General features: G+C 39.3%; 1 protein-coding gene across 2 annotated transcripts; it reads right to left on the reverse strand.

The window, feature by feature from the left end:
• Nucleotides 1-3222: 3222 nt before the first annotated feature.
• On the reverse strand, nt 3223-27835 carry GALNT3 (polypeptide N-acetylgalactosaminyltransferase 3). 2 transcript variants are annotated; one of them, XM_062004671.1, is made up of 12 exons: nt 27758-27835; nt 14947-15343; nt 13417-14010; nt 11902-12074; nt 10540-10689; nt 10047-10281; nt 9143-9260; nt 8536-8736; nt 7347-7478; nt 6352-6453; nt 4473-4625; nt 3223-3971 (listed from the first exon to the last, which is right to left on the reverse strand). In XM_062004671.1, exons 3-12 carry the CDS (start codon nt 13926-13928, stop codon nt 3849-3851), a joined length of 1899 nt encoding a protein of 632 aa, XP_061860655.1. In that variant the 5' UTR covers nt 13929-14010; nt 14947-15343; nt 27758-27835; the 3' UTR covers nt 3223-3848. The 2 variants fall into 2 exon arrangements, with proteins under 2 accessions (XP_061860655.1, XP_061860656.1); XM_062004672.1 differs by lacking the exons at nt 14947-15343; nt 27758-27835 and adding an exon at nt 23047-23111.
• Between the last annotated feature and the right edge of the window lie 150 nt (nt 27836-27985).

The following is a 27985-nucleotide window of genomic DNA, read 5'->3' on the forward strand; positions in this document are numbered from 1 at the left end:
GTATCTGTAATGATGTTATTTATTTACTAGGACAAAAGGACAAATTTTATATTATTGTTTTTTATCCCATTCAATCTTTAATGCTCATCCCTTCAAAATTTATTCTTAGCTTTGTCAATTTTAAGTTGATAAATGATCAATGATAATTGATCACGCAGACAAATATCTGTCTTCACTTGAAACATCTGCAGTTCCTTTTCTTTTGGTGGCCATGATTTTTTCCCTAATCTCCCTCCTGAGTACAGTGCTTAAAGAAAATACTGTTTCCTAAAAAACTCAGTTACTCACTGCATCTAACTAGGCCTGATCTTATTGCTTAACTTTCCACTGTTTTGTGCACCTTCCCTGAGATTCAGATTGTTACAGAGTTCAATGCTTAGCTGGTTACTATTACATCAGCTATTTTCTTCCATTTGAAGAGAATAGCTCACTCTCCAGTGTCCCTACCAAAACCAAATATGAAGCATTAACACCTGTTGACACACATGAGCAAGGACTAGGATGGAAAACTTCAACAACTTCTTCAGCAACAGGCAGCAGTCACCATGAAAAGCAGCGTTGTGTGCTTGTGGGGGGTGACTCCCTGTTAAAAGGCACTGAGAGATCAATTTATTGTGCAGACAAGGAGCCCTGTGAGGGATCCACCATCCAGATGGTGCTGAGAAGGGGACACACCTTGTCAAGAAGGTGGGCTACTATCCCCTGCTGCTCTTCCATGTGGACATGCATTAGAAATAGGACAACTTGGTAAAGAGAGCTGAAAGACTGCAAGACTCAGGGGACAGGGTGCAAAATGGTAACGCGTGTGCCATCCAATCCAACAGGGACGCAGATCAGGGCATTAAAAGCAGTGACGAATGCTCCTCAGCTTCAAGACAAGGTGCAGAGGGGTGACCACCCCAAGGGAATGCATATCTGTGGAGGATCCTCTCGCACCCATCCAGAGAAACCTGCATGCTTGAGTAAGCTTCTGTGTTGCCTGTACACCAACACACACACCTTGGGCAATAAGCAGGAAGAACTCGAGACGTATGCAGATGCAGGGCCCTGTCCTCCTTGCAGGTACAGAGACATGGTGGGACAGGTCACAGGGCTGCAGTACTGTCACTGAGGTACATGTACCTTTTAGGAAAGATAGGCCAACAAAGTGAAGTGGTGGAGTTGCTCTTTATGCAAGTGAACAGCTGGAATGTATTGAACTCAGCCTAGGCAGGGATGCAGAGTGGCTTGAAAGTTTATGGGTGAAGACTAAGGGGCAGGGTAACATAAATAATACTGTTGTAGGAGTTTCCTATAGGCCACCTGATCAGGAAGAGGGAGTCAATCAGGCCTTCTACAAACAGCTGAAAGCTGCCTCATGATTGCAGGCCCTGGCTCTCATGGGGAACTTCAATATCTGCTATATCTGATATCTGCTGGCAAAGTCACACAGCTGATCACACACAGACCAGGAGGTTCCTGAAGTACACTGATGACAACTTCCTCACACAGGTGGCTGAAGAGCCAACAAGAAGAGATGTGCTGCTGGACCTTGTGCTAACAAATAATCTGGCTGAGGGGGGTGAAGGTTAGAGGCAACCTTGGCTGCAGTGACAATGAGATGGTGGAGTCCAAGATCCTGTGTAGAAGCAGCAGAATACCAAGCAGGATTGCAACTCTGGACTTCAGGAGAGCTAACTTTGGCCTCTTCAAAGACCTGCTTGGAGGAATCTCATGGGATAGGACTCCAGAAGGTGCCCAGGAAAGTTGGTTAATATTCAAGAACCACTTCCTCCAAGCTCAAGATCTCTGTATTCCCACGAGTAAAGGATGAGGTAAAGTAGTTAAGAGGTCTGCAGGGATGAACAATCTGATTCTGAAACAACTGAAATGGAAGAAAGAAGTCTATGGAAGGTGAAGTAAAGGACTGGTTGGTTGCTTGGGAAGAGTATAAGAATTTCCATCAGAATATGCAGGGATGACACAAGAAAGGCTAAAGCCCTCGTGGACTTGAACCTGGCAAAGGATGTAAAGGAGAACAACTTCAAGTATACCTGCAGCCAAAGGAAGACTGAGAGAATGTGAGCCTGCAGCTCAATGAGGTGGGTACCTTGGTGACAGTGGACAGAGAGAAGGTGGAACTGCTGATTACTCTCTTTGCTTCAGTCTTTACTCCTAGGGCTGGCTCTCAGGAAGTCCTGTCCCTGGAGGATAAAGTCTGGAGTTAAGGATCTAGTAGGCAAGCTGGACACTCACAAGTCCTGAGGGAGCTGGCTGATGTGATTGCTAAGCTGCTCTCCTTGTTTGAATGATCATGGAGCACAGGTGAGGTGCCTGGGGACCAGAAGGTGGCCCATGAACTTCCTAGAAGTTCATTATTTTAATTTCACAGCCATTTTCCTCCCATATAACAAAACATGCAAATGTAAGGTTATTTTTAAACCTACATAATTTGTATAAACCAATTAAGTCTTCTTCAAATCAGAATAAGAAAGTTTTATTATGAAATAACTTAGCGTATTAAAGTGCAATTTTACATGACCTTAGATGCTTTAAAGGTGGGATGGTCGTTAATCTCACATTCATACCCAAAGCAGACATTTTCAAGTAAGCTTACATTTCTGTTTCTAAATAGCACATCCCTTGTGTACAAGAGTTATCTTTGCTAAAGAAGGCCTGAGAATCACAGTGAGAAAAAGGGCACGATTGGCGATTGCGATGGAAGACTAACTGGAGGGTGTTTTAACAACTATACATCCAATAAAATAACCAAAGAAATGTATATATATTTGTAAGTAATTGAAGGATAGTTTGAAGTCATAGCTCTGCATGATCTGTTGAAGTATACTTGGAGATGCTTAGACAAATACAGTATTTCATGAAAAGAGCTAGCAGAATAGTTAGTAAGGCCAAAGTCTCACTTGGACTGATAAAACTAAGGTCAGTCTTCTGTAAAAGGGGAAACAGTAACAAGAAAAAACCCAAAATCAACACAAAGTGTTTGCACACAAGATTTGTACAGATAATACTAGAAACCTGTTAGGTAAATGTTGCATAAACCAAAAGGTAGTAAAAAAAAGGGGGGGTTTAGGAGATAACATGTAATTTAAGTGATAATGAACAAAATGCTGAAAAAATAGGTGTTAATATTAAGCAGCTCAGAAATCATTGACAATATAATTTTGCCATAAATTTAAAAGTTCATGAAATATAAAAAAAAATATACAAAAAGTTTTGGCTAAACAAAAGGAGAGTAATATCAGAATAAGCAGATTTTCCATTAAAAGAATCATACATACATATTTCAGCAAGAATTATTTTTTCTTCTACGAAAGAAGAAGTGACTTGCTAGAAGCCTTGAACAGTGTGGTAGCCTATTTGGCTTTAACCTGAAGGTCAAATATTTAATTTTTCAAGTGAAGCAACTTAAAAAACACTGAGAAAAGTTCACTGAGTAAATGATAAAAAAAAATAAACCAATTGAGCATAAAAATATAAATATAAAGTGTCTCACAACTCTACAGAGAAAACTAGTCTGCTTCAGAAATACAGTATGTGGAAAACATGTGGTCCCCAAGATGAAAGAGGACTATAGGACCCAAGAATCAGTGGTGATCATATAAAGCCTTAGCAGAGAAATATTGTAAACATTTTTCTTAATTGAGATCTCAATAGTCTTTGGTATAACAGACTCCTAGGGAATCTCTGATGACACATTTTATATCCAACTTGAATAAGAAGAATAAGAAACCGTTTAAACATTTTGCATTTACATATGCATCACTTAAAATGCAGCATAGATACATGATCACAGTTTATAATGGGTCTTTTCTTTCAATAAAACGTTCCTGTCCTAGAAATAGAAGATCTTAATTGTTCTGGCCAAAGAGCCACTTCTGGAAGGGATCTGAAGGATTACAGGATGACAAACTTGGATGTGGTCCATTTCCTGTAAGGCACATATGTAGCGCTGCATTGTACAGAGTTTGATCCTAAAATGAGGAAAAGAGGAGGGAAGAAAAAAGTGAACAAACAATGAGTATGCTAGTTCCCCTTACTCTTTCTTTTTTTCCCCCAAGGTTCATTGTTGTCAAAGAGTCAAAGAGTAAGGCCATGCGACAGTGCAGGGAGAGGCTAGCAAACAAACAGTAGTAGTATGTAGGTGTCAAGTTGTTTTGTTATGAAGACTTAAAAAAATAATTTAAAAGATACAAAACATTAGGACCAAATTGCAGGTGGACACATACTAAATGATATCAACTGGTTTTATAAGTGAGATTTCTACTTTACGTTTCAAATAGTGACATCATCAAGTTTTGATCTGGTAACTGAAAAGCTGCAATTATCTACATTTTCCTCCCAAAAGGAAAAGAACTTCTTTTTTGGCTTCAGAGTTTTGTGTCCTTGGGATGTTCTCCTAATTTTTAAATTTCCAATAAACTCGTACAAAAGACCACTGACAAAAATGCTGGTTTACTACGCAGTCTGAATACCTTTTGGTGCAGCCATTGCTCCTCTCCAACAGCAAAGGTTTTCTGGCCTTTGTAGTGACATTCGCGGAGCTGCACAGGTCCTTTGGAAGCATGCAGACAAAGCTCCTTCTGTATGTTATGTCGAATTTCATGGTGTGCAGAATATTCAAAGTACTATTTAAATAATTTTTAAAACGTCAATAAACGAAACACAAACAAGAGTATTAAACTAAACGATCCCTTTGAAACTTCAGTACATAAATAGATTTCTGATGTTATTCAACAATTTGAGACTACAGAATAATTTCTCTGATTTCTACCCACACTTTAAAACTGTTTACAAAACCAAACACATTTAAAAATACCAGCGCAGTGGAATGTATTTAGAAGTATTGAAAAATACAAATTGCGAATGACACTTGATGTCACTTGATGTATCGTTATGATGAAATATCTCATTGTTTGCACCCCCAGGAATCTCATACATAATTAAAAGAGACAAGCTTCTAAAAAAGAACGATAAACAATTGATGTACAACTCTGAAAACCATATTCTCACTTCCAGTCCCTTCTCCCAGCATGGAGAGATAACAGGTAGCATGGAAAATTTCAGCCCACATTGCTAAAGTCTGGTAAAGAACATAAAACAAATTAAAACAGATTATTGCAATAAGAAGGGTTAAGTAAGCAAATATGAACATCTCTTGAGCAGTATCAGCAGAACCTACATTAAAATTCTCTGAGGGTTGGCATTTAGAGGGATTCAGATTGTTACTTTATGGCAGGAGGAAAAACGCTTGAAAGCATAGAGTTTTAGTACAGCCCAAGATAACTTAGAGAGAGATGGCAATAGAAGCATACAGCAGATCTGTTAATACAATGTTGTGGTTCATTATTCCTGCAATGATGACTGTGACAATGTGAAAAGCCTAAAATAGTATTAATCCACAACAGAATTTTTAAAAAGCTCAATACTGTAAGATGCTAACATAATAGGGTAGTAGTTAATCTCAACAGTATGCTATCTCACACAAAAAATGACTAGCTAGCATAACGTGTCTGAGTTTTTACAGTACTTTTTAAGATTGAAGATTTTATTAAAGGAAGAAAAAATACAACTTTATTTGAAAAAAAAAACTTTTAAACCTTTCTTGACCTTTAGTTATTAAGGCACTACAGTTCATAAATTTTATTCACCTAATAACTTTAAGGCAACAGAGAAGTGTTCATTTCTGGTCAGGGAAGGAGGCGTTACTTTTTTTAGTAATACAGAAGTGCCTGAAGGATTCAGCAAGCCATACTGTAGAAGAAACTGAGCACCACTGCTGCCTCCCAGAGCTATGCATCAAACAGAGCTCTTCTTGGACAAATTAAATCAAGTTATTCACTTGCGTTAGCCAGTACAGGATAAACCACTTCGACCTCACACTATGAGGCTGCAAAGCATGATAGGGAACGTGGCTCAGGCCTGGCCACTTGCTCTCCCATTGGCTGCATTCCCACCAACATCTTCCTTGACAGTGCGAGTCCTGGTGGCAGAGAAAGAAGCAATAGGAGGAAGCATAAGGAAAGGAAGAATTAAGACAACACTTGCAAGAAAGTAGTAAAGGTAGCATGAAAGGGTTTTGCATAGAAAAGACAGATCAAGTGAAGCAGTACAACTGTGTTAAAAATCTGAATCTGTATGCTGAACATCAAATGTTAGAAGCAGGACACTACACAAAGAGCAGTATGAAATTTTCCTTGAATAAATATAGGAATTAACTCTTTTAAAAAAGAAAAAAGAGAGAAAAAAAAATTGCATATTAAAAATGCCCATTTCTTTAGAATAAACAAAGCACTTTACTATGGTAAAGTTAGAGCTAAATACATCCCAAAAGCCAGGTATCAAATATGTTACCTGATTTCCTCCAAGTCCATGACAAGAATACATAATCAATGGTTTGCCCCCATGGTTATTTTCACCAACATCCAGACACATGCGGTTCCCAATATTTTTCAGCTAAGGAAAGGGTGTTATCAGAAAAAAAGTAAGAAAGAAGCTCAGTGAGGATGACGAAAAATGAAGCTGTATCAAAATCTGAAACTTTGGCTTAACAATAAGTACAACATCAGTTCAATTTTACTTTCTGCTATGTTCAAGTCTAAAAATCCCGATCTGTCAGTTTACTTTTTCTAACCAAAAGCCTAGGTAACTACCTTATCGTTTTTCTGCAGCTACACAGTGTGAAGTAGCAGGCTATTGGTGCACTAAGTTACTATTATTCAAATTGCGATTTGAAGAAATACATGTAAAGCATTCAAAATTGGAGGAAGGGGAAGTTTTATTTGTAACATATGCTAAACATTCCCCTCAGTTAAACTAAGAATTATTTTTTGAGGCCTTTTTGTTTTTAGCAATAAAATGTCGAAGAAGTTACTTGGCAGAGGAAATGCAAGGTCTCTAAAAAAAGTTATAAACACACATTTTCCTAATCATAAACCTAATTGAGAAGCAAAGAGATGTCCAGATTTCCTTATTAAAATTAACTAAAAATTCTCCCAGACTTCTTTCTATATAAAACCAAATTTACCTCGAACACTCAAGAACTCTCTCACCATTGGCTTAGTACTTTTGTGTCATTTTAACTGTTAGAGATGGGCACAATGTTGTTTATCTTAGTAGGCTGTAAGATCACAGTAGCCTTTCCTTAAATTTAGATTGCCATTGAGAAAGCCATAAAATATTCAAATAGCAAGGTATGCAGAAGAGATTCATTGTCCAGAGTGGTGACAGAAAACACCGGATCACCTAATGAGAGCTAAAATGTAAATGCAGTGGCTAAGGCAGTGCAAAAGATCAGCAAGATTCCTGGATTATGGAAGAGTATAGGAAATAACTGAAATTAAACTTACATATCCAGAAAACAAAGGATTCAGGTCTGGCACGTACGCTTCTGGATAAACATTATTGAGGTACCAGGTAAAATTTTTACACTTCAGATGCTGCCTTAAATAAAGTCTTTTTGAGATGTCCCCAAACGTTTTCTGTTAGAAGAAGGGAAGTAAGGAAGAAAAAAATTATTAATGCTACTGATACAAATGTTGTACATATGTACTTGTGATATTCTGTATTGTAGCATTAAGCAAGTTTTAAGCTTAATCCGTTGGGTTTTTTCTCAATACTGTACTACTACAGTCAACGCTGTTGGTTTTTCAGTATCAGAACATCACTGACATCCTGACTGCAGCATTTTAAAGCTGTGCAAGAAAAGTGCGTTGCAACATTGAAACAACAGAAGTTTCCTTAGCGTCCAAAGAGTTTTAACACGGAGCTACCTAGTGGGAAAGTACATAGAAGGCCACAGCAATGACAGCTCTGAAGCTGATTGATCTCATTTAAAAGAGTGAAACAATGAATGAATGAATGAGTTAGTGTAATAGTCAATAAATGTGAAATCTCCCAGAGAAAATTCAGTTGTCTAGCTGTTATACATGCTTAGAAAATGTAATGCTATTAGCGATGTTGTAGTCACAAAAATTTATCACATGAAGTGAGAAAAAACAGCTTCTTGAAGAAAACTCTAGATTCCAACGGGGGAAAGCCCAAAGAAAACTTATGAAAATAAACCAACACTCAATGCCCCTGAATTTAACATGTTTTTAAGCAGATAGATAGGATGGATATCTATCATCAAATAAGCTTCATTCTGCAGCTAAAGAAAACAAAATCTGCTTTTTAAGTGAAGAAACTATGCAATTTGAGACTAACAAGATGCTAAATTTCTCACTTCAGAAAATGTTAGTCTGCATTTTATGTGCTCAGCAGCTTTTCTGATTGTGCAGCTACTGGAACTATGCAAATAACTCAAGATTTTAGAAAAGGTATGAAAAAAACCTTACCAAAAAAACTCCACAAAACAGCACCATCAGCACCCAAATACTGATTATTTTTTTTTATGTTTGTTGAGGCTACAGCACTAAACAAACTGAACTCTTCATTAGAATATCTAGAAACCTTACATACTTTGTCAATAAATAACTTTTGCTCACCAAAACTTTCAACGCAGCAAGTGTGATTTCTAATACCACCACCATCACCTACTTGTTTCACAATTTTTGCTGCCTCGGTGTTTCTTCGGTAAAATATTTCTTTATACTCATCCATCCAAACTTCTGCAAGGCGAACTTGATTGCGTGTGATCACTTGAGTACCTTTTGGGAAAGTATGGGGACTCTTGCTGCGAAAGACATGGCCAACAACAGAGCAAGGCATGATCTCCAACTGTCCGCCGCATTGCCACACCTAATAATAGCAATTGTTTGTATAAGTGCACTGCAATTAGAATTAAGGGGGTGAAAAACAAAAATCAGCAATGTTACTGCTCACCAGGAAAAAAACCATGAAACCAATATCAAGAGTCAATGATACCGAGTACACAATAAGTCAGTTTCCTACAAGGTAAACCCTGGAAATGTACATTTCTCTTCTCAACCCCAAACACACTTAAAAAAAAAAAATTATAAATCGGTGAGCATGTGTGTATTTTATTTAAGAAGTCAGTAGTAATTCATTTTCCATGTCCTGGTTGGCTGATTCAGCACAGAAATCAAGATCTAGAACTAATTCTATGATCTAGCACTAATTTGTCCTCAAAACCCCTGTACACTGTCAGCATAGGAACCACCGCTTATTAAGTGACTAAACTTACTCTGAAAGACATTTCTATATTTTCACCTCCCCATATCTCCATTTCTTCATCATAGCTTCCAATGTGTTCAAAGTAGTCTTTTGATATTGAAAAGAGACCTCCAGCAAAAGTAGGTGTTCTGCAAAAAGAGAAATTTACTGACAAGGACATAATTCAAACAGGCAGTTTTTTAAAATATAGATGTAAAAACATGGTATAATGGTTCTACGAAGTTTCCATGCATTTGTCTGCATTTTACCACATTGATATATTTTCCTGGCATAGATAACACTTTAAGCAATTCAATCTGCCCCCATAAAGTTTTATTTGACAGTTTTCTTGTCATTTATTATCAACTGGTTTAGACTAATGACTGCTAGTATAAAAGACAGCATCAGGAAAAATAACGTACTTTCCCTATGTGAAGGATATCAAGCAAAGTAATTTCCTTTCCCTGTATAGAGGAAATCAAGCAAAGTCATTTCTCCTCCAGACGAGTGACCTATCTGTGGCCAAAGCACAAGCAATTATCATAAAATGCACCACTTTAACAGACTGTATTTTGTTGCTCTGACCCTTGTGTCGTCATCCGCTCAAGGATGATGAATGAGGAGCCAGAACCTGTGGTACTATCTCTGAAAAGAACTCTTTATTATCCTCCTCTCCCCCTTCTCCTGACACATAGTAAAGTTGCTTATTATGTACCTAGTGTATGTAAAAAAAAAAAATTGAATGCATAGCAATTACTGTCTTAAGGAGGCTACAGTTCTGTGAAAGGTTCAACACTTCCAATGCGGTCCTTAAAGAAAGTACTACAAAAACCATCTAAGATGCTAAGACTTAAGATCATACTTATCTGAAGAACCATTTCATTTACAGACTGCTGAAAACTGAAGTATTCAATTATTATTCAAGTTATGCTTACTTAATTGGATAGGTTTCATCTTTTCTTCTTTTATTTTCATGTTTAGGAAGAGACTCCCATCCAAATGACAAACTCCAGTCAAAATTTCCTCTGTTGTGGCTGTGTCCGTAAGGAGACGGTTTACTGAATTCAAAAGTGTTTAGATCTATAGAAGTAATATCAGGGCTGACAACAGCAACAGGGTTCTCAGCTATTCTTGCCAATAATGGCTCTAACCAGCCATAAAAGCATTCACCTGTAGAGAAAATGAGAACAAGCACTCAATTTTTAGTTGGCTGTAAAGTAGGACACGTGGAATATTTTAACATTCCCACAGCAAGCCAATATGCACTGCTTTTAAATAGTATTGCTAATTATACTTTCAAGAATATAAAATAGCAGTAGGGAAGATGATACATTGCTAATGTTCATAATTCATTAATAATCTTCAACATGAAATCAAAGACAACAGTATTAATAAACCAGACCTAGCATAGTTACAGGTTACACTTACAATGAGCATCCAGAAAGGTAAGGGTCTCCCCTGTTGCCACTGAAGCTCCCAACAACCGTGCAGTGATCAGACCTTTTCTTTCCTTTTGACGGACTACTTTAACTATTTGGAATTGTTTCACGTATTCATCTAGTTTATCATGCAAGTATTCTAGAAAGAGAAAGCAGTTTCAGGATTTTCAGTGTGTGTTTGTGCCACTGCCTAATTTTTTACATTCTTAAACTAACAGGACAAACAATTTGCACTAATACTTCATGACTTTAGCATCAAAGCAGTAAAAAGTTCCTGACCTTTGAATTTTATTTTTAGGGGTGCAGGAAGAGGTTTCTGTCAGAGAACAGGAGATGGAAAATGAAAATATTCTACAAATATTCTAAGAGAGAAAGGACATGTGCTAGGACATCTCTTTAGCAGCATTTTGCAGCTTTGCATCTATTTTGCAGTTTGAATATCAATTCCAAAATCCATTTTCAGAGCAAACAGATCATGTACCAACTTACGCAATGTGGAAAATGCACATTTCTTTCGTTCATGACAGCACATTTTACACACAGTATTCAAAGCGTATAATATTTACATGAGCAACAGAAACTATATAAAAACTCTTTTAATGTGCAAAATCTGGGAAACAACCCTACTCCTCTCATTAAACATCCCAACATCATCTTCCTTCCTCTGCCCATCCTTAGTATTAGACTGTACTACTGAATATACGTCACATCCAAGTGTTAGTATACTAAATACAGACTTGCAAAGAGCAATAACACATTAATATAAGCATGTATGTATAGACACGTTCATAAAAGTTAAGCACATAAAGTTTTTTGAAGTAGGATTTGTGATCCTACTCAGTATACATTCAATTATTTTTGGCAATCAGCTTGAGCTTGATTTTGCTATTAAATATATATATACTTTCCAGGAAAGACATTTGCCTTCATATCGATTAAATTAATTTGCATAAAGACAATATGATAAAATGCAAACTGCTACAAGCACTGGCAACCGATGTATTCGGATACTTTGTTCTATAAATTGTAATTGGTTTGAAGCACAAATTACAGAGCTACTTGTCATGCAACCAGTTACACAGTTTAAGCAGCACTAGAATTGGAATAATCAGAAAAGGAGGTTTAAAAACCTTTAGAGGACAAGAATTTCCTATTTGACTACACTATGAAAAAAAGACAGAGAATTATTTTATACTTTACAGAAAAAGAAAGGAGCAAAAACACTTAGAACGTATTAGACATGTTAATGGTGGCAAAGAGATATCCCCTTTTAATCAATTTATTTGCAGTCCTAACATATCTTAAATTTAACTTAAAAAAAAAATCAATATAAAATAGAAAGACTTCTTACCATCTACACTGGCATCATCTACCAAAATAATCTCCTTCAGCAGGATGGCAGGAGATGTATACATCACGCTGTGAACTGTTCTGAGCAGAGTGGACCATGCTTCATTATGAAAAACTATTATAATACTTGTGGTTGGCAATGGTGGGCAACGCTTAAACTTCTGTTCAATACATCTACGGATTAGAAAGTGTCAAATGTTATAAAGTGGACAAAAAGTTCAGACTCAAAAGAAATCCTTCTCTTTCTAGCAAAAAGCTGTCTAAGTATGGACATCAAATAGTTCAGCTTTTCCACTTACTATCACAGTTTTGGAGTGTAAAGGCAAGTGTTCCAACTGGAGGAGGCATACAAACTTTTTTTTTTTTTAAGTATGACGCCAAAAATTGCACCTGAACAACTGCTTCAGTTCTGCTTCTATTTCACAAACGTTTGAGTATGTTCCATATAGCACCCAGGTCTTCAGAAAAAAAATAGGCAGATACTGAGCTGCAAAAACACGATTACTGTTGAAGCCCCAAAATGCAAAGAATAGTATTTATCAGAAGGATACAGAGTTTGCAAGTAGAAATAGAACAGATCTAATTTTGAACTTCAAAATTTTGCAGCATTGCCATAAAACCGCCTAAGGGAAGCATGTTTCCCATTCAAGGGAAACAATTATAAACTCCTAGTTTTTCAAGATTGTTCTATTATAAACATAACTTTTAATCCAATTGCAAGTCAAGATGACAAGATAATTCTCCTGTAATTTTGAGCTTCATGCTTACTGTTCATTGTCTGGCAGCTTTAGGGATTGGAAGACTCCCCAAGGTAATTCTCACGGTCATTGCCTCACAAAATACAGCAAAAAAACTCACCAGCTATGCTTTAGCAAAGGTTATTGTGAGCTGTGCCATGTGCAATATGATATTCCTACTACCAGCAGCAGCTCAGTAAGTTTAGTCCCTACTGACACAGAGATTTGAGAATATATAATCTGACATAGACACCGTTCATAATCAAAACACTGTCTAGCCAAGCCCTACAGTCTTCATTAGTAAAGTTTTTCAATAACATAAGATGGCTGAGATGTTTCAGTGCCTTGTTCAACAGTTTACAATTCCTAATTTATGAAATGATGCCGGTGGTTTTATTAACACTAAATATTAAAAAAGAAGGGGAGGAGGGCAGGGAAATGGAAATGTTTTTTAAATTGGGAAAAGTTAAAACCACATTTTTAATTTTCTTCTGAGTAAAACTTAGAAGACTTCTAAAAAGTCACTCAGAAATTGTAGTTTAACGGCAAAAGCAGAAAACCTTATTAAAATATGGTTACTTTGGATTCAAAAACCATGAAAGAAGTGAGCCTTTCTAAACATTCTTGGCTTTGGCACTGTGGATTATTACGTACAGCCAATCACTACATATAGCTAGAAGACTTTCCTAAACTATCACCCAACGCTGAACTCAAATCACTTTGCAGTCTGCATTTCTGACAAATTTTTCAACTATCAGGACATACAAACTTCAACATACTCAGGAGGTCGAGTGTCTGGTCCAAGATCTCGATGTAAAGAAATTCTATCACTTGCAAATGCATTAAAACAATGTTTTTCTTCTCCACGCTGTTTTTCTTTCTGTTCTTCTGAGTTTAAGTTGATGGGTTTAAATGCTTTACCGGAAGCTCCAGGAGCATTAGGATCTTGAAGAGGTCGATCTAGAAAAGGCTTTAGTTCCACAGCAGTATAGTATCCTGGCAAACAGCGTGTCTCTCCAGGAATCTTTGTTTGCCTAACAGGTGCTTTTATCTGCATTTTGGGCTTTGCACCTTTGATATTGTTCATAGCATTTAACATGAGACCTAATACATGACTTTTCTTTCTGACAACTGGCTCAATCCCTGTTTCATCTTTAAAATCCTGAACACCGACTTCTCTTTGCAATAAAAATAAAAATACCAGAAAGACAAATACAATAATGCTGAACTTCCAAAGTTTCCAGTGAAAAAATAATTTCTTGAATAGTTTAAGTGCTTTTTTCAAGGCCATTCTAGTTTTAAAAAATTACCACAAAAGTTTTTGTGAATGATGTTCTTTAAACAGGTCCCAGCATTTCTTGAAATTTTAACACCTGTAAATTAAAACAAAAAGCATGAATTTAGACATCTTGTATATTCAGCAATATAAGTCCACAAGAAACAAATGGTCAGGAATTACTTCACAACTCCCAACTCTCAGGCATTAAATGTTCATCACTTAAAGATATGTCAAACCTATCTATAAGATAAAACAAAAAACAGGGAAAGTGCATTTTGTGTATGTTAACACACTTCAAACAGATGAACCAGTAGGCATAAAACTAAGAACAAAACACTGTTTCTACACTTTCCTACTTTCAGTGGGAAATTTTCAGATTAATTTAGTTATCTAGTACACATGGTTAATGCAGACTTCATACAGGTAATTTGCTGTAGGGTTAATGTAGCCTGAGGATCAAGTAATCATATCGTATATTTTTTTCATTCACTTGTAATGCATTTTCTGGCATGTGCTGCTGCAAGTCATCGAGAGAATATGTCAAAGAGAGCTCTCCTCTTTCAGGAATTCTGCCACTATTTTTTCCCACGTACAAGCAATTATTCAGTAACTTTCAAAGATGCGGAACTATGAAAACCATTTGAGGACTACCAGAATCCAAGTGATTTGAATTAAATTCTCTCTGCAAAATTGGTAGTTTACAAGAAGGGGAAAAATAGCAAACAGATAGAATTCAAAGCACAGCTTTATTTTTGTGCAAGTAGTGTGTATGTGAACTGAGAAAAGAAATAAGCAGCATCTAGATAAAAACTACAGTTAACTCCCTTTTGTTGGGGGAACTTCTGTTCCAAGTATTGACTGACTGATTAAAAGATGCCTTGCTTTCTCACAATGTCTGTTGGGTTGATCTTGGCTGTCTGCCAAACTCCTACCCAGCCATTCTCTCAGTTGTCCTTCTCAACATGACATCACGGAGAAAGTAAGATGGAAAAGCACGTGGGCATGAGATATGGACAGTGTGATCACTTACCAGTCACTGTTGTGGGGAAAACAAATTTGAAGATGCTGAATTTAATTTATAGACAATTAAAAATAGAGTAGGATGGTAAGAATCAAAGACAAAACTAAAACCACCTCCCCAGGCTCAACTTCACTCCTTTCCCAACTTGTCTATCTCCTTTCTCATAAGTGGTGTAGAGTGGATAAAGAATGATGGTTGTGGTCAACACTTAATTTCTGCTCTCCTTCCTCTTCACGTTTGTCCCCTGTTCCAGTGCGAGTCCTCTCTCCAAGGTACAGTACTTCAGCAAAAACTACTCCAGCATGGGTCATCCATGGGTGACTGTTCCTGCCAGGATCTTGCTCTCCATGGGCGGCAGCTTCCTTTGGGGCATATCCACCTGCTCCTGGATGGAGTCCTATGTGGGCTGCAGAGAAAAACCTTTACTGTTGTCTTCCTCACAGACTGCAGAAGAATATCTGTTTTGGTGCCTGGGACATTCACCAACCTCAGTGTCTGCAGGGCTGTTCCTCTCACATTTTCCTCACTCCTGTCTCTCACAGCTGCTGTGCAGCATTTTTTTACCCTTTCTTAAGTAGCTTATCACAGAGGCACCACCTGCTACAGTGGGTGGCTCAGCTTTGGCTAGCAGTGGGTCCGTTTCAAAGCTGAGCAAAACCAGCTGTGTCCAGCATGGGGCAAACCCTGCCTTCTTCTCAGAGACCACCCCTGCAATCATCCCCACCTCACCATGTAAATGCAATACACAATGTAAAACACAAAGCATATGTGCAGATCAGGACCCAGCAGGAAGACTATGACGTGTAAAACTACTACTGATAAATCTGCAAGGGCTCTGCCTACAACCTCTGTCTTTTTATAACACCATAAAAAAAAGACAATCACATTTCTGATTCCTGGTGCACTGTGCACATGCATACGTAATATCAGTAAATCTTAAAGCTAAGGAGTCAATAAGTAATATAAATTTATCTTCCTCAAACAGAAAAATAAAGGCCTTTTTTTAATATTTGAGGCACTTAGAATTATCAGAGAAGTCTGGCAGCTTCTTCATCTCATAAGCAGTCATTAGACATAGTCAATCGGGCAAGCATCCAGGGAGGGGGGGCCTTATTTGCAGGCTGGTTTGTTTCCAAATGTTGTCCTCACATTTCTTTTCTATCACTAAACATGTAACAATAGTCTCCAACTTCCTCTAGGCCTCTTCCTCTTGGGAAAGAGACTTAAATTCATCCATGACAAGAGAAAGGTTAAGCTTTAATGAACATAGAATCATAGAATGGTAGGGGTTGGAAGGGACCTAAGGTATGTCAAGGGAGGAGAGGTTAAAATTAATTCTATATAGCAACATTGACTATTTTACACTGAAATTATGCATACATTTGAGAACTGCATCAGTATTTGAGTCAAATATTTATGTCTGTCTCTTTTTGTTTTAATGAACTGGCAAGAGACTACTCAAAGGTTAGAAGAATTACATGGTACAACTATATATCTATTACCTGCCTTAGTATCAGAGAAATCTTGTAACTAATTAAAAAATTACTTTAGACAGTTAAAGTTGCAGTTGTTAGATTTTTCACTGTACATCTTCAGTGTTTCAATTAACACAGCAATATTTACTCAGGCTACTTCATAATTTTTTTCTTTGGTTTCATTGTCTCCAGCAACAAAAAGGAAAAATGGACTGGAAAATACCAAAGATTTCTTCCATAGCTTCTTAGCACATACTTCAGACTTTTGCTGCTCCTGGCTTTGATGCTGACACACTAACCTATTCTTCATTAAAGTACCTATGTACATTTTATCAAAACCTTAAACTAAACAGCTGTTATTTTTGTTTGGGATTATTTCCTGCACAAGCTGAGCACATACAAATCCTTAGAATACTCATGAACAACACAACACAATAGTCAAGTTATCTGTAAATGAAAATAAACAAAAGCTAAGATATATCCAGAATAATTCTTGCACTGTGTGTATCTCTCTTCAGAGAAGCAAGTCTCTTTTAAAGAGTATAATGAGCAACACCTAATGACCAACCAAAATCGTGTAGCAATTTACTCAGCATTTGTTTCCCTATGTGACTACATTCACTTTTATCTGCACACACTGTGACTTCTTGGCAGCATGTTTCCTTGCATTGGATCATTGTCTCTGGGCTGCTAAGGCCTACCTACAGCAGGCTGCTGTAACACACAGGTGGCAGGTGTCTGTCCCTAGAAATGAAAAGACAACTCACCTGAGTTAAGTGGGTTGTGCAACACAATGTAACCCTTTCACCATGGATTAGTATGCACCAGTAGCACCTCTGTCAGTGTGCTGTGCACAGAAAAAAGTGCAGGTGATGTTTCTTTTTTAAAGAAAGGATCAAATGATAGCCTTGGGAAAATACGCACAGCAGAGGTGAAGTCAACAAACGTGGGGCTGTTTGCCACAGTACAGCAAACATGAGGAAAGACTGCGGGAACTGGGGCTGTTTAGTCTGGAGAAGAGGAGATTGAGGGGAGATCTTATTAACATTTATAAATATCTAAAGGGTGGGTGTCAGGAGGTTGGGACATCCCTTTTTTCTATAGTAGCCAGCAACAGGGCAAGGGGTAATGGGATGAAGCTGGAACATAAAAAGTTCCACTTAAATACAAGAAAAAACTATTTCACTGTTCAGGTGAGGGAGCCCTGGCACAGGCTGCCCAGAGGGGTTGTTGAGGCTCCTTCCTTGAAGGTCTTCAAGACCCACCTGGACATGTTCCTATGCGACCTGATCTAGGTGAACCTGCTTCTGCAGGGGGGTTGGACTAGATGATCTCTAAAGGTCCCTTCCAACCCCTACCATTCTATGATTCTATGAAACTCTTTAATACAGACAAATGTCATGTGTAGTTTTATTGACAAAATATCTGATAGAGATTCTGCTTACAACAGCTCTTTGTCACATACAAAAGAGTAGCAGCTTCCAGAACACAGATACATTGTCCAAAGAACTTTGGCCACAAAAACTGTATCTTCCTTAGGGTTTTTACCAGGACAATTTTGTAGTCAGAAATGCAATCTTTATTCCTCACAGATGTCTCACATTTTTATGACACAGAAAAGTCAGTAAGCACAGACCAAGCTACTCTCCATCCTCCAGGACATGTTGAAGAAACATGTAGCATGATTAAACTCCCTGAACTGACTGTTCAGCAAAGAGTTTAATCTTCTATTCATTAGTGTTATTTTCTGAATTCTTACAGCACTTTGAAATAATTTGCCCTAAACCTCAGAAGTTGGATTTTAGGTTTGGGGTTTTTTTTAGAAAAAAAAAAAATAGAAAAAGAAAACAACCAGAAAACTAGTATGTACTACAAAAGTCTTCTGAAAGTGCCAAAAGGCAGCTGCCACACTACTTCCAACCACATCACATGGGCAGTGTTTGAATTCAATACACAGTCTATGTTACATTATGCCACCCACTAACTCTGATGTCAGACTGCCTGCAAAATCTCTGGCTGACAATAAAGCCTCACTACAGTAGCCAGTATGTAGACAACTCTGAGTTTTTGTTAGCTTGGTCAGAACAGCACTGTAGACAAACATTTTTTTAAAAAAAACCCCTAAAATGTCAAGATAACCCAAATCAGTACAAACTCTTTCAGACCATGCCAGTGATGAGAAAACATGGGTTAGTATCAACAATGTACTTGATGTCACATCCTTTAATAAAATTGTTTAAGAATCTGTTTTTCTTCTCTCTGAATTTTAAATATGATTCTAATGTTCCCGAGAATGTTGTTTACAGAATGTATATTTAAAAATAAATAAAATACTGAGTAAAAAATACTAGAAAACCCCCAGACTTTATAAAAAAATTCAAAACAACGAGAGAAAAATAGGACAAAAACCTCTTCAAAATTATTCTAATCACAACTGTCTAAGAGTGCAGTAGTTAATCTAATTTCTTTTCTAAATCCAGAAGCACAGTATCATTAAAAAGCTTGTCTATTTTTCTTATCCAAGTACACAATTCTTTCATCAAGACCTTAATGTCCCCTCAACCATAAAGTGAATAGAAACACTGAAGAAATTGTTTCCTGATACTTCATGATCAACTGTGCGCATCAAACTAGTAGAAGTCAGAGAATCATAGAATCATTTCAGCTGGAAGAGACCTTCGTGATCATCGAGTCCAACCTTTGTCCCAGCCCTATCAACCATTAGACCATTTCCCCAAGTACAACTTCCAACTGTCTCAAACACCTCCAGGAACAGTGACTCCACGACCTCTCTGGGCAGCCTGTTGAGTAAAGAAATACCTCCTAACGTCCAGCCTGAACCTGCCCTGGTGCAACTTGAGGCCATTTCCTCTCATTCTATTGCTTGTTGCAAGGGAGAACAGACTGACCTCTGCCTTGCTACAACTTCCTTTCAGGTAGTTGCAGAGAGCGATAAGGTCTCCCTTGAGCCTTCTTTTCTTCAGGCTAAACAGCCCCAGGAACCTCAGCCGTTCCTCATGTGAGATGTGGCCAAAGGCTTTACTACACAACCACATATGCTGGGACACTCTACCTATCAGAAACGCTACCTTCACCAGTGAGATTTTTGAATCTAAAATTCTAGATGGGGCTTTTTGGTTTTTTTACAGGAATTCCAGTGTAGATAGTATTAAAATTTTAGCTACTGAAATAATCATTTTTCTAAGCAACATTCCCATCTTCTACCACCATGGAAATTGAGGGTTTTTTTCTACTAGTAAAAGAATAAATAAATTACTGAAGAAAACCATTTCCACTTCCTAGAAGTACATCCCAGAAGAACATCCACTCACATTACCACCTCTTGTGAAGAGATTAAAGAAATGTTTGGTTTGGAATGAACTTTTCATACAAGTTCAACTGAATATGGAATATGAATAACCTCCATATAACCAAAAGGAATTTCAGAAAGTGTGGAAAATACAGACAGTTACTTAAGTTTACCAAACCGTGCTACTGTTTTCAAGAATATTAGCCCTTGGCTTAAGTAAGGAATAAATTATAAAAGGAAGTGTACGGAAGTTAAAGATTACAAAGATTAAGGCTTCATGTGAACAGGAGAAACAGAATCAGCTGGCTAGTTTTTATCTCTACCCTTGCAACAAAAGATCTGTTCCACTAGAACTCCTACTGACTGCACTCCCTATCGGGCACATGTACCTAAAAGAAATAGAGATTCATAAGCCTCAGTAAAAGAAGTAGAGGTTCGCAAGACCCAGATACTGCTCCTCTGGGTACATTCTTTGAAGCTCAGCCAGTGGAAATGTGGTTTCACTCCTGAAAAAAGTTGTAAGAGGAATACTGAACGTATTCCATTTCTGACTCTTCATTTTAGAAACATTAAGGGCACAGATGATTCCAGCGAGGACTGGATGTAACCTGGCCCAGGGATTATTACAGAAAAATCAGAAGCTGTAACTAGATGAACACACAATGGGCTGAAGAAGTTCAGAGCAGCAGCAGCTGCCCAGAACACCTAGCTGGCACACAGCTTTGCAAACTATCTTCCTCAGTATCTTCTTTGAGACTGAAAAAGCAATACAAAAAAAACCCTCAAACCCCAACCACTCTTCTTCTATGTATTCTAATGGAAGTGATTCCAAAAACTCTTTCCAAAAGAGCACTACTACTATTTCTCTATAGCTAAGCACACTACATAATAGGTAGACAGTTCCCTGTGACAACAGAGAGCATGTTAAAAAGCATACAGTAATCATATATTATAAAAAAAATTTATAGCTTATTTTTACAGTCCTGGGACTATAAACATGCACTGAACTCAAATTTAAATTTCACTTAACTCTGCAGCTTCCTTCACTTTCTTGGCCAGATTGGTTTGGGCCTCTGTTAAAATCATTTTAGACTGTCCCTTGAAATGCAATGATGACAAGCAAGCACCATAGCAGCTGTAAAGTGCTGTTTTACCTTAGAAGGATTAGTGTCTAATTTTCACCTAAGCACCAGAAAATAATCTCTGCATTATTACTAAGGGAATTCAGGTTTTTTTCTCCAATTGGAGCAACATTTCTAAGATAACAAGAGCATCTGAGTATGAAGTGCAGGGTTTGCAATTACGGTTTTACACCCTAATTGGCCTTAAACTTTTAAGTTGTTTAAATCATAAGCGTAAATCAAAGCAAGTCTCCTCATGGATTTTTTGAGCTTTATTGGGTCAGTGACTGCTAAACCCATCCTTGCCAGTCTCCCAAAGGTATCTCTGTTTTCCTCCTCTCCCCATTGGACTGGTTCTTTTCCAGCTGCACTTCCGAGCTGAATAATCTTACCTAACAATGAATAGTCATTTGACTACAGAATTCAGTTAGTAAGTCATCATCAGTAGTTTTGTGACACGATTTCTCTGCAAGCAAAACTACTTCCTATGGCACATGATATTTGCAAATCTTAGGGGAAAAAAATCAGACAATGGTTAGACAGAAAAAGAATATAATCACTCTTTACATGAGTGGGCAAAATCTAGCACTTCACGGTCTAGGAACCTGAGGCATTTTCAAATCTTCTAGAAGATAAGCACAGAAAGGAGCAGGCTAGGAGAAGGAACTCATGAATGCTGGCAGTTACCTGATCAGAAATCCGTCTTACAAACATGACTCTAGTTGATTCCAAAGAAAGGAGAAGCCCTGTAATAGCTATCAGCTCTCAGAACAGATAGACTAAGCAACAAGTTTCTGCAAAGAAAAAAGGATAGTGCCAGAGCAGTGCAATTTGTCACCTAGAACCACACTTTGAGGAAATGTCACAGAGAGGGCAATATATCTTGTTCTTGTTTTGACAGAAGTGAAGATATCCAGGCTGCTGTTGGCACTACCCCACTCAAAAAGCAGGCAAACTTAAATGGCAAGATCCATTATGAGGAGGAGAAAAACTGCTCCTTCCCACAGTGCAACAAAAATAGAAATTTGGGCTCTCTGTAACTAACTTAATTTTTAGTTTGCTATTGAGAAGCCTTGAGATGATAGTAGCAGATGCCAAGCTGACCAGGCCACTGAGGAAACCTGGCTAAAAAAAGAAACAAAAAGCCATAAGTTGGCTGTTTGGTCTCTAGCTCTGTCACTCAGCTCAGCAGCCTGACTCTGGTTTTTGTTAAGACCAAATACAATTTACAATTTTTAAAACAAAAGATGATGTTTTGAAATAGAAGAGTAACATGCAAAACAGTACCAAGATGCATACCTAAGATTTGTATTATCATTAAGATGTTTTTAATTTAATCAATAAAAATGTATTTTAATACTTATTTGTAGAAGCTTATTTTATATAAAGTTAAAAAAGACTTTCATCTCAGTAACATTATCTATGCTACAGTTCACTCTTCCTGGTATTTCTCCAGAGAGAAGAAAATATTAAGAGCTGTCACCTGCTGTGTAGAAGACTAGCAAACCTCCGAGAAAAATAAAATAAGACAATCCAGTAACTTTCAAGCACACCACACAGGATGAAATATACCAGAGGAAGGTGGCAACGTACACAAGGAAACTCACCGCCCGGCTGTTACCAAATCAACGCGGTGCTGTGGACAGGTCCTTGGGCGGGAGCAGTACGTGGCAAATGCCATCTCCCTCGGTCAATACCTTTGGTTTGGGCAGCGCATCCGACTGCGGGGCAGCACTTCCCGGAGACCCGTTTGCCCAGGTGCCAAGTAGCAGCGCGCTTCTCCGCAGCCTGAGCTGCTCGCCCCGAGCAGGGCACGCGGGGCTGGGCTGCCCCCTGGCCCCTGCAGGGCCCCTGGGACTGGCTGCGCTGCGGGGATCTGAGGGGACAGAATGTGCGTGGGTCCGGGGGTGGGGCGACACGCGTGCGGAGGGGTCGCTGAGGGAGAATTCTCCGGGCAGGCCCCTACCCCACGTCTGCCCCAGCACCTCACGTTACGACCGACTCCCTCCCTGCCTCCCTCCCGCCTGCTGTGCCCCGCGCCGCGCGCACCCGGACGATTTCGCGCTCAATGGTAAAGAGGCACCGGGCGCTACCCCGCCGCCGGCCACGGCCCCCCGCCAACGGCGGAGCAGCGCGAAGCCGAGCGGCGCGGGGGGCTCTTGAGGCCGGCGGGCTGCCGCCGCCCTGCGGCTCCTCCACTCACCTCGTCCGGCGGGAGGAAGAGGAAGGCGCTGCCCGCGAGAGCGGCCACAGGCACAGGGCGAACCCGGCGCCCGCCACCGTCCCCGCCCCGGCCGGGAGGCCGCCCACGGCGCGAGGAGGCTGCGGCCGGGCGGGCTGCCGCGGCTTCCGCTCAGCGGCCGCCAGGTGCGCGCGGGCGGCCGGGCCCTGCGCCTGCGCGCCGCCCCGCCCTCACCTGGCGCCCAGGTGCGCGGGCGGCGGCCGCCGGGCGGGGCGCAGCCCTGGCGAGCGGCGGGCGGCTGCGGAGCCGCGGCCCGGCCTTCGCTTCGCGCCTCGCCTTCTGCACCCCGAGGAAAATGTAATTACACGAGGCGCACCGCGGCTGGGTGCGACCCGCAGTGAACCACGGCAGGGTGCGGTGGTTTTGCTTCAGTCACCTAAGGGTCATGTCCAAGATGTGGTTGACCAAGCACTCACAGCTCACGTTGCCGGGAAACCGAACACCCAATCCCTTAGAGGTGAGATCAGAGTTTGAGAGAAAGGGTATCACACTGAGCTCCCTCTCTACAATACAAAGTGTCCCAGATGGAGAGATATAAAATAACTTTTCTATAAGAGCACGGTTTAATTTGAGAGAAGGAAAGAAAAAGTAAAAAGGGCACAAAGTTTGTTCCTCACTTTCCTTAACATAGCACAGAATCACTCTTTCTTCCTACTTTCAACTAGCAGTAGTACAATTACAGTCTCAGCCCAGCACTTTGGATTTGATTTCTTTCAGCTTACTGAACCGAAGGTAGCTAGACTTGCTCAGCAAATAGATGGGCAGTTGGCAGCACTTATACTGATTCTACAGCAGGGACAAGACTCTCAATACCACCATTTCACAATTGAATTCATCTTCCCTGGAACAATTTAATGAAGATTCAGACCAGAATTAATGAAAATTAATATGTCCTGGTGTTTCTTGCATGTTAAAACCCTTCCTTATGTCTTTGGAAGCTGAGGTCTGAAGAGTGGCAAATACTACATTACCTAAGCCAATATTCAATATGCATAGCCAATATTCAACTTCTAGCACAAAATGCAAGGCAGGCAAATTTCTAGTGTGAACATTTGAAAAGCTGCTGTTTCCAGAATAAAGCCTGCATTAACAGGCATACTGACTCCTAAAAACTGCCCACAAAACAAAACAGCCCCCGCCCTTTACTTCAGAACAAGATTTAGACCATTCACTCAGCTCCTCTTTTAGTAAGCATGATCTCATATAATTGCTAAACCAAGGTTTAGCAGAGAAAAAAGCATGTGATTTTTGCAGTAATGGTCAATTTTTGAACAGTTTAAGGCAGGTCAATTTTTCAGAAACAATAATTCTGATTTCATGGCAAGATGAAGCAAGAGGTAAAACCAGATGAATGAAGCCATAAATTAAAATCATAGTTGTAAGGAGCCTAACCTGACAAAATAGTGACTCTACTTTTAAAAGTGGCATAGTCACAAGCTGATGTAGAAGTTCTTGCTAGTGATTGTTTTCCTTTTTTTCCCATTTTTTTGTTCTTTAGCATTGCAAGGGGAATAGATTAATGAGCTCTTTATGATCAACTTCCGAAGGGCCAGAATCCACCCCCGCTTCCCTGAAATGTCTCCTAGACCACTTTCAAAGATTATTTGTTCTGAGAATTTTCAACAAATTCTTCAATGTTACAAACTCTGTTTAAACTATTATGATTGCAAAGCTCCCCACTCAACTAATGGGTAACAAGATTTATGTTACTAAACCAGAGCTGGCTGATTTATAAGCCTTTCTAAAAATGTCTGTAGCCACTGTAGACTCACGAGAGTCAAACCTAGTCCAGAATGGGAAAAATCTGCAAATTACTTCTGCTGTTCCATAAGAGTCTGCCTAGTTTAGTTATTTTAGCTAATTGTACTAATTATTTTACTTAATGATACCTTCTAGACCATCTTTCTAATATTGGTACAAATCTGGAAAAAGCAGGAGGAAGTTAAAACAGAAGCATTATTTAGTGCACTGTTTCCGAAAACATGTTTCCATATACTTTGAAAGATAATTCTAGGCAGTCTGTACCTGCAAGGGAAAGGGAGGCAATAGAGGAGAGGAAGAGACACCTATGGCCTATGTTGCTATAGCTACAAGATGCTTAGATTTCCAGTTTCAGTGAATGAATCAATAGAAAGCACAGCTCCACTCTCCTATTCACCAAAGGCAAAATCTGGAAGATGGGTTGCTAAGCAACACCTCACTAAAGACTGCAGCAGCTCTTTGAAATTAGCATTACTGACTCCCCTCCATCCCAGGAGTCTCTTCCATTCAAACCATTTATTAAGAAAGGAGCTTTAAAAAAGCTACCAGGACATGCATTTTTAAAATAAGAAACTGCAAGAGCAGAAGGAAAGCTGAAATTAACACTTTCAATTAGTTGGAGTAAAGAGAAATGAAACAAAGCTATTCCTTCTGCAGAGAAAGTAAAAAAAAAGATTTAGGAAGGACCAGAAAACTTAAATTGGCTTATATAAACCAAACGGGAAATGGGAAGGCCATTTATTCCTTCTGAGAATACTATATCAAAGCAGGACTTTCTCTCAAGGACTACTTATAGCCACCATTTTTAAACTGAAATCTAAGTCTTTGCCTCATTTGCACTCTTCTTTTAAAGACCTCATCTATAAAAAGAGGCTACTGGCTAGGTTTGCTCAAGATAGCTAATAGAAACTCAGAAATCTTTTATCTCCATGGTATATGAATAAAGTTCCTCAACAAAAGTTAGCCAGAAGAAGCTCAAAGACTCAGTTAATTTTCTTTAACTAATATCTGTATCTCATTATTGACAAGATCTAATCTGTTACCCATCTTATTGAAGGGCAACGTCCATCTTATGCTCATGATTAAAACAAAATAAAGACGATATAGATGCAGATTAGTCTTCCCTTTTTTTTTCCTCAAAACATCTTGCTTATATTGATACAAACCTACCTACTGCTATTCTAAACTTCAGCTAAATGTTATTCCAATGCTACCAAGTAAGCAAAAAACACATTGATCCTGCATGATTAGGGCTGTGTACAAAGAAATGCTGTTTTACTAGAAACTGCTTTGATGGGGCCTATGTGCATATTCATAGAGCAGTGTGAAAAAAACCCCAAAAGAGCATAGTTTAAGAATTCTCAGTCTACTGACCCCTATGGCCCAGCTCCCTTATAGTTCTCCCCCTAGCTTCCGCATTTTCCACATCCTTCCACGTTCCTCATTCCACTCCCATACCACCAGTTTTCCCCTACTCTCCTAAATCTTCTTCCTCAGAGCTCTATCATGCTCTATAACAATTTCCAGGCAAAACTCAGGGAACCTGTACTGTGCCTGGTGAAGTTGTGTACACACTGATTACCAGTGCTCAAAACAGAAGGGATAAGGTAACAGCTAAGTTTCGAGGCTCCTTAGGGAAGGAGAGGCTGCTTTTCTCACTTCTAACACTGAAGTGTTATAGTCCTGAGACACATCTATTAATTTCAGTTTAGCTCACTAATAACTCTAAAGTTTCTAGAATGCAGAGCCTGGAAAAAAACCAGCAGGTAGCATCACTGCATAAGCAAGGAATGTCCATCTTTTTAAAGGGAAGCAGGGCTATAAAGTTACACACGATACAGCATCCAGTTATTGATAAGCAAGATTTGTAGTCTTAATGTGATAAAAAAAGAAACCAAAAAATCCAGTGAAAATTACTTTACACAATGTCAACATGAAAAGCTAAAATTACCTAACAAGAAAATGAAAATTGGTTAAGAAATTTAATCACTAGTATTTGGAATTCTATTTTCATGCAAAACCAATACTTTTCTACTCATGTGCATACAAAATCGAGTCCTGTTTGAAAAACAAGTACAATGACATGACTGTGATTTTTATTAGGCATTTGGGGTCTTTTTCCAAAGTTCAGCATCACTGAAAAACCCCTGATCCTTCTCCTTGCTCTCATTCATTTATGATATGCTGTGGTTCCATTAAAGATCCACGAGTATCTTACGTGAGATAAGCTCATAATCTGCTGTGATCAAAAGGATTTCTCCAGAAAGATGGTGGTTTAGCCCTGGCTAAGTGCCAGGTGCCCACCAAGTCATTCTATCACTCCCTCTCCTAAATTGGACAGAGAAGAAACATAACAAGAGGTTTGTGAGTCGAGATAAGGACCAGGAGATCACTCAGCAATTAGCATCACAGGCAAAACAGACTCAACTTGGGAAGAAAAAGGTTTGATTTATAAATAAACCATCAGAACAGGGAGATAAGAAATAAAACTGAATCTTAAAACACCTTCCCCCCACCCCTCCCTCTTCTCACGACTCTCCTTCCTTCTTCCCCAGTGGCACCGGGGATGAGGGTTACAGTCAGTTCATTACGGATGGACCTTGCTATGCTACTGCTTCTTCTCAGGGGCAGGCCTCATCAAACTTCCTACTGCTACAGTGTGGGATTCCTCCCCATGGGAGACAGTCCCCTAGAAACTTCTTCAACGTAGGTCCTTTCCATGGGCTGCAGCTCCTCACGAACTGCTCCAGCATGGGGCCTCCCATAGGGGCAGCTCCTCACACCCTGCCCCAACGTGGGTCATCCACTGGGAGAACAGTCCTTCAGGCACCAACTGCTCCAGCCCGAGTCCCTCACAGGATCACAAGTCCTGACACCAAACCTGCTCTGACGTGGGCTCCTCTCTACTCACGGGCTCCAAGGTTCTGCCAGGAACTTTCTCCAACGTGGGCTTCCCACAGAATCACAGCCTCCTTCAGGCATCCATCTGCTTTGGTGTGGGCTCCTCCACAGGCTGAGAATGGATCTCTGCTCCTCTATGGTCCTCCATGGCTGCAGGGGCACAGCTGCCTCACCAGGGTCTTCACCACAGGTCACAGGGGACTCTTTCTTCTAGGGCCTAAGCACCCTCCTCCCCCTC

The sequence above is a fragment of the Colius striatus genome, chromosome 11 (genome assembly GCF_028858725.1).
Source record: "Colius striatus isolate bColStr4 chromosome 11, bColStr4.1.hap1, whole genome shotgun sequence".
In the NCBI taxonomy this organism is placed as follows: domain Eukaryota; kingdom Metazoa; phylum Chordata; class Aves; order Coliiformes; family Coliidae; genus Colius; species Colius striatus.